General features: G+C 40.5%; 1 protein-coding gene across 1 annotated transcript; it reads right to left on the bottom strand.

Moving 5' to 3' along the window:
• Positions 1-2441: 2441 nt before the first annotated feature.
• Positions 2442-13420, bottom strand: sting1 (stimulator of interferon response cGAMP interactor 1). The gene is made up of 7 exons (XM_074647942.1): positions 13141-13420; positions 11606-11832; positions 10933-11125; positions 8852-8960; positions 8494-8738; positions 6049-6235; positions 2442-5656 (listed from the first exon to the last, which is right to left on the bottom strand). Exons 2-7 carry the CDS (start codon positions 11830-11832, stop codon positions 5385-5387), a joined length of 1233 nt encoding a protein of 410 aa, XP_074504043.1. The 5' UTR covers positions 13141-13420; the 3' UTR covers positions 2442-5384.
• Between the last annotated feature and the right edge of the window lie 920 nt (positions 13421-14340).

The following is a 14340-nucleotide window of genomic DNA, read 5'->3' as shown; positions in this document are numbered from 1 at the left end:
ACTATGGATAAGTACCTCATACAAACCCACTTCAAAACCCCCAAACTATCCCTTTAAAATGTTATTGTTAACTTTAAGGAGCTATTTCTTTTTAGCTATTAGCTATTTTATAGTAAAACACTTTTGTTAGAGTGTGTTATATGTATTAGGCCACATAGTTTAATTGTGAACATGTTGTCCTAGTTACTAATCTGGGACATCTGAAAACATAACGGTTGATTCATACATATAAACATAACTATTTGTGCTGTAGATTAATGTAGGGGAAGAGGGGAAATTACAGTGGAAATAGTCTCATTAACATTCTCTTCAGTTGTCTGGCTGTCAGGGTTAATAGTAAAACAATTTGTTCATCTTTGGAACACAATTCAAACAGCACACACACACATAGCCAGTAGTGAAAGTCCACCTGAGTGGCCTGACATGAGATCAGCCACTGAGGAGGAAGGACGTTCATTTCCTAGTTTATCCTCACTCGCCTGACTCATCTTCTTGGGAAATCTCGCTGCTATGACATCACAGCTGCTAACCAATCACGTTCAGATTAGAAGCTGTCGTCAGAAAGACTCACCACCAAGAAGGAAGTGTCTTTATGAGGAACTGCAGGGGAACTACAGTGTGGTGACTGTGGTGACAGTGTGCGCTCACTACCTAACCAGTATTGCCTTTGGGTGATGTGTCTGTCACTCTGTGCTTGTTAGACAGTATCTGAAACACAAGTCAGGTAAATGTTTAACACATAACAAAACTATCCTCTCTACATTTGTTAGTTCCAAATGAAAGGTTGCTTTCATGTATGAAAACTAGCATTTTTCATCTTAACAAGATTCAAGATTCAAGAGTTTTATTTGCCATTTGCACCGATAAGTACATTGGAATTCTGAGCAGTTTACACCGAATCAGCTTTAATAAAAGAAAAAAGGTAGAAAAGGCACAAGGTAGTTACAGTACAAAATAAGTAGCACATTCAACTCAACACAATAAATAAATAAATTATTAAAACATAAAACGCCCTCAGTGTAGTCAATAAATAAACTAAACTACCCTCTGCATAGGAACGATACCCCCACATTACAAATATACAGTATATATGCTCCATGACCATGTTAAAAGAACTTTTAGCTCTCATAAAAATATTTAAAAAAAATATAATTAATATATTTCAGACAATTACACAGTGGAAGGAAGCATATTGCACAGCATTTCAGTCCATTCAACATGAACAATCATTACAAACTCTGAGTAATGGTGATCAGCAGTTCAATGTATTATGAAGTCATGGCTAACTAAAGGAACAATGAGTCACTGTTACTGTTAAAATGTAAACTGGGTCACAATAATAGTCAGTGTTATCCATCCATCAACATCAGCTGATGTCGTGTTTTTGGTGGATAACAGGTCAGGCCTGTTTCTGGTAGTCACTGTGGCCCCGACTAAAGCTCACGTGTCTGCAGCCGAGAGTGAGTGTTGTTTTTAAAAATCCTTGTTTAACAAAGAAGGAACGTGGTCAAAACACGAATCCATACCAGTATCCTGATGAAATAACTCCCTGGAGAGGACAGGTTACTGACCGACAAACTCTTGCTGCTTACTAAAACAAAAACCTTGCTCATATTCCACTTTAGTCCACTATTTGTTGTAGGGCTAAACCTAATGATTATTTGAGGTGATGTTTTTTTTTTCCTTTTAATTGATCAATTGTTTGCTCTATAAAAGGCTGAGTATCGTGCATTGTTGTGATGTTTTGATGGACTTACATGCCAGTGCAAGAATAATCCACTCATCACTTTTATTACTGCCACTTTGTAAAATTTTAAGATGCATAATTGTTGTGTGTTGTTGTGTTTGGTGTGTGTTCTGTTTTATGCCAGTGCCAAAGATAAATTTCCATTTTATGCAAATCTAATGGCAGATAATGTGATCAGAATCTGAAATATTAAATTAATCATTACATATGACTCATTACAAGTTTAGATAGTCCGAAATGTACGTCTTCAATTTAGTTTTTCTGGCAAATAGTCAATTAACCAAGAGGATTAGTAATGATACCAAATGAGAAGAAAAGGTACATCACATATCACTCTTGAGAAACAACAGTGGTTTGTTTTGTTTTGGGGGTTTTTCTTGACAATTTTTCAAATATGTCAAAATGATATGTTTATGGACTAATTGATTTATTGACTAATCATCTTGACATATATTTGGGGGAAAAACTCGCCAACTTCCAAATTGACAGATCCCTGATGACTGTTCTACAAATCTTATATAGAATCTATTTTATCCTTTTTGTTCATCTGTTGGTATGATGGTCTAAATATTAAATCCAAAAATGCACTGTGTAAAATAGTAAATACATCAAGGAGAGGAAAACATTCACATTCTCAAAATTGTTTGTGTTGCTGGGAGTAGATCCCCTCCAAATGACTTGCTCCCGCAGACACTTTTCTCTGCTTTATTAGTCAATGTTTCGGTCGACAAGGACCTTCATCAGGACATTAAGAAGATACAATGGTGGTGTGTGTTCTTTTAAACACTGCCAAATCAATGTGATTGGATGATTGGAAGTGTCTGCCATCCCTATTGGTTGAGGAAGTGACATCCTCACATATCCATTGCACCATGAAAATAACAGGAAGAAAAGAGAAGAAAATACATGTCAAACAAAGAACATCAAACATACTTCACTATTGAAGGAAAACACTAATAAGCTTACCATAAATTATCATGGCACATGATCATAAGTATATAAAGTTATAATAAAAGTATATAAAGTATAAAATAGTAAATACAAGCAGCAAAATTACAGGTGTCCAGCAGAGTAGCCTGACTGTTCTCTATAACAGTCAGGCTACTTGCACTTGCAGGACAATTGTTCATAACATTGGAACATCAGCGCCTAGCAGCAAAGCTACGCTTCTGCCAGTTTGGACTGAAAGCGAATACGCCAATAAATGTCTGCCTAAAAGCTGCCGTACAAAAGTAAAACAACCGAAATGGCCTGTGTTGAACAATAAAATATTATAAATATGATAAGTGTGTCCCTAAGACACATATTGAAAGGTGAATAGCTTTAAATGAAGGCTTTTTGCTGCACTCCAAAGCTTCCTGAAAGCATCTGTTTCTGAAAGCAAAAGCATGTGTTGTCTACTTCATTTATTCAGATTGGGCTATCAGAGGTGTTAAATGGGACCGAGGCTATAGACTGTATTAAGTCCATATGTGTGACTTATCACAGCTTCTGTAGTCTGAAGCAAGTGAACTGATGAATATTGAATATCTACTGAATTGCCGCATCTTTTTGACTTGTGACCACTTAAAACAAAGTCTACAAGGTCAACTTGTGACTCCTCATCACAGGTCTTTGTGGATGTGAGACGTCAGCAACACTTCTACCAAAGAGTGGTATTCTTCTCTGTCAGATTATTTCATTAGAAGGATTTTTAGAGGTCTGGGAAGGTAGAGGTGTCCAAGATTTTTCAAGAAAGAGCATACATTTGAGAAAAGCAGGACGAAATGTAATGTCGAGAGCTTCATATTAACCTGTCGAGGCTCTTTCAGGCACAATGCAGCTGAGGTTAAAACAGTGCTCCATTGTTTGATTTCTATTTTGTCTGTAATTATACATGCTGCTCCATTTGCACGTTATAAATCATTGGTTTGGATCAGATCCCATCGTCCCTCCTCTCACCTCGGCCCTGTCGAGAAGACAACGGGCTGTAAACACATCTGATGCAACTTCACCGAGCAGTTTCAGCTGCAGCGCTGCTGTCAGGAGGTGAGTGTGTGTGTGTGTGTGTTCATGTGAGACGCTGATAAGCAGGCGCGGTGTCACGTGTCTTGTGACTGCTTCTCTTGTTTATACAGTCATAAAACGTACTCATACATCTTGTACATCTTTCTCTTCCTCGCCACTCTGTCTCTAACACCATGTCGTTCTCTGCTTTTACTACATGTGGTTTGTTGTTTCAACTCATTTATTATCTTTGCAGATTTTGTGGCAAAATTTGCAAGAATTAAAACATTTCTTGCATCGGGGTTATATTAAAAGGTGAACTGCAGAGAGCATTTCATAGCTTAAATGCTGTCATATTGAATGAACTGTTAGCAACAACAGGACTAGTTGACACCTTTGCTCTACTCAAGACTAACCTGCATATTGGCAGAAGATGGTGTCCTGTTCTCGTAAACAGGAAGTAGGATAAGAAACTCTCCTCTAAACAACACCTTCAGGGTACACTTTCTGTACAGTCTGTCCTGGATATTTTCACTGCACACACACACGGTTTGAATCTCAATGCTGTGGCCTGATCTATTTATCTGTATATTTACATCCAGAGTCATTCCTAAAGATAAGTCAGTACATATTACATAATACATAATTGCTATCGATGTTGATCACAATGACAATAAATTGTTTGTACTTCCTGTTACTGTCAGGTCAGGCAGCAACTGTCACTCACCAAACCATTAAAGGAACAATATGTAGCACTGACAGCTGGTGTTTAAAATGGGTCACAGCAGTCCAGATTCCAAACATTGGAGCCGTGGCCCGTTGGAATATAATATTAATAAGTATGTTTTCTTTAGTGTATAATCACCTGAAAACAAGAATCGTTGTGTTTTCGTTAGCTTAGAATGAGCCATTTATATCTACATACGGAGCCGGCCACTATGTTTCTACAGTAGACCAGAACGGACAAACCTCCTACAAGCTTGGCACACGAGAGAGGCTTCAGTTGGTTGCAATTTCCTCACCTCACTGATAGATGCCCACAAATCCTACACACTGCACATTTAAAGGTGCAGTGTGGAGGACTTGGCGGCATCTAGCGGCTTCTAGCTGTGAGGTTGCGAGCATGTTGAGGAGCTACAGTGGCTGACATAACTGGCCCTCTTTAGAGCCAGTTGTTGTAAGAGTTAGTAGGTCATTTGGAGCACAGCCAGTGTGTAGAGTGTGTGTATATGTGGGAAGTGAGTGGTGAAGCAAGAGAGACAGAGAGAGGCAACGACGGCAGCGAGTAGTAGTATCTAGAGCCAATGTTTGGTTTGTCCTTTCTCGGCTACTGTAGAAACATGGCGGCCAGTTCCATGAAGAGGACCCGCGCCCTATGTAGATATAAACGGCTCATTCTAAAGGAAACAAAAAAACAACAACTTATTATCAGGTGATTATACACTAAAGAAAACATACTTATTAATATTATATTCCATTTCTGCTACTATATCCCCCTAAATGTTACACACTGGTCCTTTAAGAAGTTCACATGTTAGAAAATGTCAAAAGGTGGACTACATTATTTTAATCGCTAATGTGTCAGCTTAGTTTATAATAAGAATATAGCATAAAGGTGTGTGTGTGTGTATTTATGTTCCTAAACATGTGTTTATGAGGCTTCTTGATAATCGTCAGTGTCCTCAATGGGTTCCTTCAGAGGCTGAGGTTCCTCCAGGCTGAACATGAGCGTAGGCTCCCTGCTCATTAGCTCAGGACTGTGCCAGACGCCGTTTATAGGCAGAGCACTTGGCGGGGCCTTCGACAACGGGTGCACCATCTCCTGTTGAGGGGGTGGGGTGAGGCAGTACTCCTCTCTCTCCTGCTGCTGCAGGTGTCTGAGGATAGCTTTGGACAGGAAGTGAGGGTCGTCCTCGTGCTCATCTAGAAGAACAAGAAGACATTTTTGAGCATCTTGCCTCAAATCGTTTTTCATTGTTTTAGCGCACTCCTTTCCAAAAGTTCATGTTAAGACTGTCACAATCTAATAGGTTTGTTAAAATCACATGGTGAAAAGTTCCCAACACTGATACTCTGACCTTCAGTTACACCCTGTGCAGCACAGGGCGACTGTGTATCAACAAAACCTTTTTTAAAAACACATAAATTGCAAAAGAATCCATAAATACACAAATCCTGATTGTCAATCCTTGTGTGGAAGCGGATCAGCTAAAAGCTGAAATCCTCCTAAAAGCATGTCTGTCTCATGCCGCCAGGTGTGTATAAAGTTTACCCACGCAAACACACACAGACACACACTTTGCTCGTCTTCCTACCATTAAGCAGGACGAGTGTGTAGCGGTTGCGACACTCCAGCGAGTGCTCCAGGATGTCCTGCAGGGTCCTGTAGAAGAGCAGCACCTGCTGTCTGCGCTCCGGCTCCCCGAAACCAGCGCTGCTCTCCTGGGACATGCTGTACAGCGTCAGCAGGGGCGTCGCATACTCCACCACACATTCATGGCCCTGTTTACACACATTAACAACAGACACTCAGAGACAGATACATTACAGGGACAAATAATCCTTTAAAAGCTTGTGGAGGTCTGGCACCAGAAATGTTTGATTACCATGTTTTACATGTAGATGGTGCTGTTACTGAGCTTTACTACATTAGTTGTCCACTGGTGAATTGTGGGGTTTAACCAGCAGGTGGTACTGATGCTGTGCTATGGAAGGGAAACAGCATGCTGGAGGTGACAGACTAATCATCTGTGTTGAAAAGGCAGCATCAGTCATATACTGTATATGCTCAAAATATGTCTAAGACAAGAGGACAAAAGCACTGGTGGAAGGTAACTAAGTACATTTACTCAAGTACTGTACTTACGTTACATTTTTAGGGACTTGTACTTTACTTGAGTATTTCCATTTCATGTTAGTTTATACTTCTACGCCACTACATCTCAGAGGGAAGTATTGTACTTTTTACTTCACTACATTTATTTTACAGCTGTAGTTACTAGTTACTGATTTTAACAAACAAAACATAACAAAACTTTAACTTGTAACAGAGTATTTTTACATTGTGTTATTTAATTGGCAACTATTTGATAATTGATTGTAATTTTTCAATCAAAAATGTTCTCTTGTTACAGCTTCGCCGATGCAACGTCTCCATCACTGTAAAATTAATGTCTTTGAGCTTCAAAATGATGGTCGGACAAAACTTGACATATGAAGATGACCTTGGACTGTGGGACACTATGATAGACATCTATAGACTAAGTCATTATTTGAATAACTGAAAAAATGGCCACTAGATTAATCTACTATCTACTAAATTATAAGAACACAACTTAATCTGTTTGTCATGGTCTTGGGTTTTGGTTGTAGTTTGTTTTATTTTAGTAGGTTCCGTCATCATGTGTCATGTTTTGTTTTACTTCCTGCCATTGTGTTTTCCCGTCTTTTGAGACTGACCAGTTTCACCTGTCCCTAATTAGGTCTGCACTCACTTCACCAGTTCTCACTTCACCAGTTAGTCAGTCAGTAAACTGTGTGCTGTTACCTGCCTGCCTTTTTAGATTCTCAGTTTTGGAAGCCTTTTGTTTATTAAATGTTTTACTGCATCCGGCTGTTGTCTGCGTTTGGGTCCTCCCTGCTTGTTCTGCTCTCCAAAGCGTAACACTGTTACCATAGTTGTGCTGAATATAGTGAAGTAAAACATACAATATTTACCTCAGAGATGTAGTGGAGCAAAAGTATAATGTACCATAAAATGGAAATACAAGTAAAATACAAGTACCCCAAAATTGTACTTAAAGCTTCAGTAGGCAGAATTTTTTTGGCATCATTGGGCAAAAATTCCATAATAACCTTTCAGCATATTGAAATTCAACTGTTCTGAGAGAGAACTAGACTTCTGCACCTCCTCATGGCTCTGTTTTAAGGCTTTAAAAAATCTAGCCCATGACGGGAGACTTTGGCCAATCACAGGTCAAGGCTCCAGCTCGGCTCCGATTGGTTGTTTTCTTCCGGTCTGGGAAATCTTGCAGATGCCATTAGGAGCACCAGAAGACACAGAGGCACATGGTTTTTTTCAGATTACCTGTCTCATGCACTACTGTCAGGATATAGTGACTGTTTTATAAAAATAACTTTTTTTTAATAATTTTTGCTCCAATTCTACCAACTGCTGCTTTAAGTACAATACTGTTTACTTGAGTAAATGTCAAAAGTCCAACGATCATCATCACTCTGTTCTGTGTGATGATTGCAACTGTAAAATAACATCCTTCTGGTAGTCACTTTGATATAACTGCTGGCTATTTCTGGTCTCACATAAAACTCAGACTGCTTTCACGCATCCCAAACTTCCTTTCCCTCGACTAAACTACAGAGGTGGTTTTGAGTACAATCACTGTTAGATTTGCTACATCAAACATATTGAATATGGAGCACATTGACGTGCCATCATGAAATATTGAAGAAAATATACAGAAGCATCCCCTCGAGTCTGTCACTTTACTGCGACTCTCTCTCTCTCTCTCTCTCTGTCGCGTTTTAGGAGACAGACACTGAGTTGAATTACAGCACAAGTAGCTCACACTGCAGGTTCTCCGATTACCTTATTTAATGTTGACTGCACCTGAGAGACATTTCTGAATATAATCTGCTACAGATTGTGAATCAGTGTATGTGTTCTTATGTGTCAAAATTCTGTCATGATCTACATCTACCTGCATTATAATCTGTAACTCTTGTTTTACAGCCCCGCCTACCTTCCCATGCTCGCCCAATACTCTGTAGACGCTGTGCTTGTAGACCCGCCCCCGGACTCCGGCCCTGTCGATGTCATTGTTGGGCAGGTTGTCGTAGAAATGGATGTTGTCGTCCCCGTCCTCCAGCTTGTGAGAAATGTTGGCGTTGAGAGGTATGAGGATGAGGAGCTTCCTGGAGCCACGACCCGAGAAGGAGCTGCTGGCCTGATGGGTGGCACGAAACGCTGCGATGGAGTCCTCCAAACCTGAACGGACACACAGACACAATCACATTTTCATTATAGTATATTGAACAAGTAAAGCCCACATTCAAATGATCGTATGTAATCTGAAATGTGTGCGTTGTGATGTTACTGACGTGGCAGCACCAGACGCAGGTAGCCAATATAGAAGGACCACGCCAGGCCGTGGGCCACGTTCATCTTCCTCCCCTCGCAGATGTCTGACACCTCCACCTCCGACGGACCCTGCACACCGACCACAGAAACAACCAGAAAGGATGTCACAACACCTCACCTCTGCTCAGGGGCTGCCTGACACCTATGGGAAGGCGATAATTTGTTCATTTGGGGTCCATACCGGGAACTTGCAATTTGATTTGTTTCCACAATGCCATACTGGGCTTTCACAGGAATGCTCAGCCAACGTGTGTTTTATTGATAAAAGACTTGATAGTGAAGCTCAGGATGTGAATGACATCTGAGATGAGGCGTTGTATAAACACTGGTCTCTCATTTCTGACTGTGTGACAGTATTGAACGTTCACCTTCTCAAAAACTTTCTTTGATTATTTTTTTTTTTTTTTCAAAGCCACATCAGAACCATTTTTCTGTGGCGGTGACAGGCAGTGAAGCAGAAACTGACACTGCTAAATTAGTGATACAGAGGATTTTTTGAAACATAGTCCTAAAATTGGTTTCTAGTAGCTGCTAAAGTATAAACAAAGCTGAGATGCCCCAGATGTCCACGCCTTAGCCTTAGCGACATTTTGCCTCATGTAGTCCTGTACTTACCAGGGATAATGGCAGATTTACATTCAGAGAAGTATACATGCTAATTTAAAGGTTCCCTATATGATATCCAGAGCATTGATATAGCATGAGAGCCATGCGGAGGCAATAGAAAATGCTCCCAATCTCACATTTAGCACATCTAAAGGGCTGTACCAGTGTTTTTGTAGCCTATTTTGTAGCCATTACTTTCCTATATATCAGACAAACCATACGTCATCCAGAGTAGGCTCTTGTGACCACGCTCCCTTTTGGGGGAAATTAATCCCGTGTCGCTCACAGACGGTAACAGCGTTAAGAGAAGAAGTTGAAACATGTCTCCAAACTTTAAACTACTTTAAACAAACCGGTAATAGTAATAACGCTATGCCAAAGAGTTGCTGTGTAGTTGGTTGCACCAACAATAAATCCAAAACGCTGATCTCTGATTTGTTCCCCTGTCATGTCCTAAAAAAGACATAATTGAGGGGCTTTATGGCTCCAAGCTATAGACCAGACCAGCATGGCGTCATCACCGAGGCTGCGCTCCCTTTTGGAGGAAAGAAACTCGCTGTCACAGGAGAGAAAATGACAAAAAGCTGTTGTGTAGCGGGTTAACCGAGGCTTTCACACTGAGATTTGAGGCACATACGATACGTTAATAATCACTGTCAGTATGGTTAACGGCTAAATGATGCTGGTGACAGTGACTAGCATGGCTAGCCACCGTTAGCTTGAGTGTGAAGCTGCTGCAGTAATACAGTCATACATCAACGTTATAGCAGCATCAGACGTCGTCTCCAACTAAATCTCAGCCTATAGATCAAACAATTGACTATTAACACATTGGTTATTTAAAGACAACACTTCGCCTAACGGGATTCAATCAAGTATGTAGAGATGTCTGGAGGATAAGCAATATCCGGCCTCTGTGTTGGACGGAGGAAGACTGAATGACGGCGATCAACCTTAATTTATTAAAGTATCGCCAACGCTCAGGTTCAGGCAAGATTGCAAAATAATTATTAGACATGTGTATAAAACAAACGTTTGTTCAACAAGAAATATGAACTTGCAATCCTATCATGCGTCAAATTGGATTGAAGTCTATGGGATCTTCAGGTTTTTTTCCCGCAAAAGGGGGAGCGGCCTTGACTTTTTGCGAAGTACCCGTGCCGGTCTCATGTATGAATTACCAAAGCATGCTGTTATTTTAGATCTTTCAATGTTTTCTATGAGAGTCAAATGTTTATATTAACATCTGTAAGAATGGAAACTAGTAGCAGCCTGGAAGGACTATACAGTATATACAGTATATAGTAATATATCTGGGCATGCCAAAGTCCTTTAAGAAGGAACACATACTTTTTTGTGTTTGTACTGCAGAGGAAGAGAAAGACAGAGACCCCAGAAAAACAAGTGGTGTTTGTGTGTCTGGTGTGGACCTCACCAGGACTCCCAGGCTTTTCAACAGTGCGTAAAGGGCCGAGGCCAGGAAGAGGAGTTTCGAGCATTGGCCTTCGTGTGACAGAGGATCTCCGGCTAGGTAGAGCATGAGGCCTGCCAGCGCCGCGGCCAGCAGGGTCTTTCCCCCAAAACCACAGGCCGGCAGCACGTGGCCCAGCAGCCCCCGGCCTTGATACCTGGTCAAAACAGAGAGGATACTCTGTGTGTGATCACCTGAAACTAAGAATCGTGTTTTCATTCGCTTAGAATTAGCCCTTCATATCTATATAGGGAGTGAGTCCTCTTCACAGAGTCCGCCATGTTGCTCAAACGAAACACGCTCTAGAGAGAACTTTGCATGTTTTTACGTTACCTGACGGCCACCGTAGTTCTCTGACACGCTTGTGAGCCGCAGAGTGCAAAACCGTGGTGCCGCCAGTTGCGTCTGACTTCCGTTGCTCCTAAAGTAGTGTTATTATGGTAAGGATGGCCTCTGAGCGAGGCGAATAGCGTTACCACGGTTTTACACTCGGTGGTTCATGTTACCGCAGTCGTCGAGTACTATCCAAGTCAGACCAGACCGCAAGAATTCAAATTAAAAACAATTTATTTTCTATACAAACACACTACCAACTACTCTGTCTCTCCTCGTACTCCAACCACACCTTTTCTCTCACCTCGTATTTGAATGGTGAAACATCTCCTCTGCTAGCAGACAGAGCCCGTGTAGCAGGGGACCAAGGGTCAGGATGAGAATTACCACGGCAACCCATCCAAATAACCTTTCAGGAGACAGGAACACTACGCCTCCTATTGTGTTGGCAGCCAGCACCGCGGCACACACCTTCGGCAACGTCCCGCGAGGCCGAGGGATTAGAGCGTCCTGATCCTGGAGGCACTGCATCTGTCATACACCAGTGGATAAAGTGTATCAAAACAGATGGATGTTTTGTGGACATTGGACACAAGAGTTTATATCTAGTGATGAAATATGTTCACTACACTCAATAAATAGAAACAGATCAAGCTAAATGTGCGGGATCAGAACTTTTTGGAGGAGGTACTGAGTCTTTAAAGTGGACATTTATTCTGAATTGCACTACTACAGTCTACTCTCTGTGGGCTGAAACAGGTGTTGTGAAACACGTTGCACACCGGGCTTAGTCATAGCAAGAGTTTTTTCCATCATCTATAATAGACACACAGGTGCTGTGTCAATGGGTGTGGCCTGTGGACTCTGAACATACCAGAAGGTTTCGATATAAGGAAGAGGAAAGAGATAAATTCATCACTGTGTTTGTCCCTGATAAGGCTGTATAGAAATAACTGGATCAAAGACTAATTTTGACTTTTGTAAAAACAGACGATTTCCTTATGCTTACATTTTTTGGATACAATTTATTCAAAAGCTGAATTTACTAGATGTGTGGCCATCAATAATAACATCTTACAAGTTACACTTCCACGCAAGGTTGTAATAGTTTTGACTTTTCAATTTCATTTTAGTTTAGTTTTCAGTGTGCGTTTGCTAGTTTTAGTTTAGTTTCAGTTTTTCAGAAAGATTTAGTTTTTGTAGGAGCCATGTATTTTATTTGTGGTATTTTATTTGTGTTAAGTGTTATATGCCTCCAAGCACTATGAGGTGTAGGATGTAGGCAGAGGCTGGCCTCAGGTAATAAAGGCCACATGTCAGTTACAACAGGTGCTGCTGATTAGAAGGAGCAAACTTTGCTATTTTGTGTTTCATATGACAACGTGGGCTGTTTATGTCTCAATTTAAAGATTAAAAATGATTAGAAGTGACTGACACAGATGGACATGATTGGTAAAGAAAGGTCTTTTTTTCAGTAGCGATATATTATAGCTAAAAAACTAAAACTGAAATTGTAATTTTCTTTAATTTGTTGTTGTCTTGAAAAGGGTTAGGGTTTCAGTTTACTGTAACATACTTCTCGCTGCTTATTTTAGTTTTAGTTTTGGTGTACTATAATAACCCTGCACCCACGCAATTAAATCCATTCAAAATGCATTCCAGTATAACCACAATGCAATGCAGCCAAGATGAGGTACATGTACTGTTTGCAGAAACTATATTTGAAATAGACAGTTTAATATGAAGCAGTGATGTTTCAAGAAACTCCCTTTCTACCACAAACACACATCTTTGCATATTAAAACTAGACAAGAGAAATGAATGTATGGAGGAACTCACCTCGTTGTGTTTGCTGTGATCCTGACTACCGAGATTTCCTTTGTCTTCTGCCGCTCCTCTCTCTCTGCCTCTTCAGTCATCATCCAACACTTTCACTTTCGATTACCGATAAATTTCCTCCCCTCTGTATTCCAGAGGATCACGATGAAGAGAGGGAGTGGGAGGGCACAGAGATTAAGGAAAGGCTCATGAAAGAGGAAGTTCTCACTATAACTATACAGATTTTTGAGTCAAGTTTGCTTCCTGTTGTCAATTATTTCACAATAGATGCAGAAATGTAGCAGTGGTCATTAGTTGCCCCCTTTTGTTAAGTCATTTGGATATCAAAGTGGAAAAACTACAGTACAGATGGGGATAAATAAATAAAAACCAACAGAAAGTCAAAGTCTATGTAGCCCAACTGGAGGAATCATCACTCTTCTCAAATAATATTCCTTATGTTGTTGTTATGATGGTTGTGGTGGAGAACTCTGTGTAACACATTGGTCCAAAATCTCCCATGGGTGTTCGATTGGGTTGAGATCTAGTGACTGCGAAGGCGATAGCATATGATTTACATAACTTTCTTATTCAAGGCTATTTTTGATGATATATTATTTTTATTTGGCTGCTGACAGTAGAATACATGGTAGGATACATGGGGAGAATTAATAGAACCAGAGTTGTTGTTGTTGTGAATAAATGGTATGTATTTAGACTAGTGGTTCCCACCCTTTTCTGTCTGACATACCCCCACAGCTCCAGAAGTAACTCAAGTACACCTTCAGGGACTTCGGAGCCCAGTAGTGGCCATAGAGAGAAAAAAATAAATAAATTGAGGGTCAATTGATCAACTATAAAGTCGAAAGCATCCTCCAAGTCAGCATATTGCTGACGATATAATCCACAAACTTTCAATATTCTCGGTAATTGCCTTTTATTAACAATAATCCCTGACAACAAAGCATGGGGGTCCCGACCCCCAGCTTGGGAACTTGGGAGTCACAGCTACTACTGGCTGTGGTTTGACTTGTTATACTGAAAAGATACCAGACAACCCATTGCTGGAAGAGTCAGAGAGGAGCAACCTTCTCTTTCATTATGTAGTTCCGGTAAAATTAAACTGAGCCATGTGACATATTGTAAATTGTGTAACATTTACAGATGAGTGACAGGAAATACCTGAATAAATTCCATACAGAGCATAAGAGGATGACAATG

This window comes from Sebastes fasciatus, chromosome 10, assembly GCF_043250625.1.
Source record: "Sebastes fasciatus isolate fSebFas1 chromosome 10, fSebFas1.pri, whole genome shotgun sequence".
In the NCBI taxonomy this organism is placed as follows: domain Eukaryota; kingdom Metazoa; phylum Chordata; class Actinopteri; order Perciformes; family Sebastidae; genus Sebastes; species Sebastes fasciatus.
The sequence above is the reverse complement of the archived record's forward strand: the minus strand, read 5'-3'. Positions and strand labels throughout refer to the sequence as shown.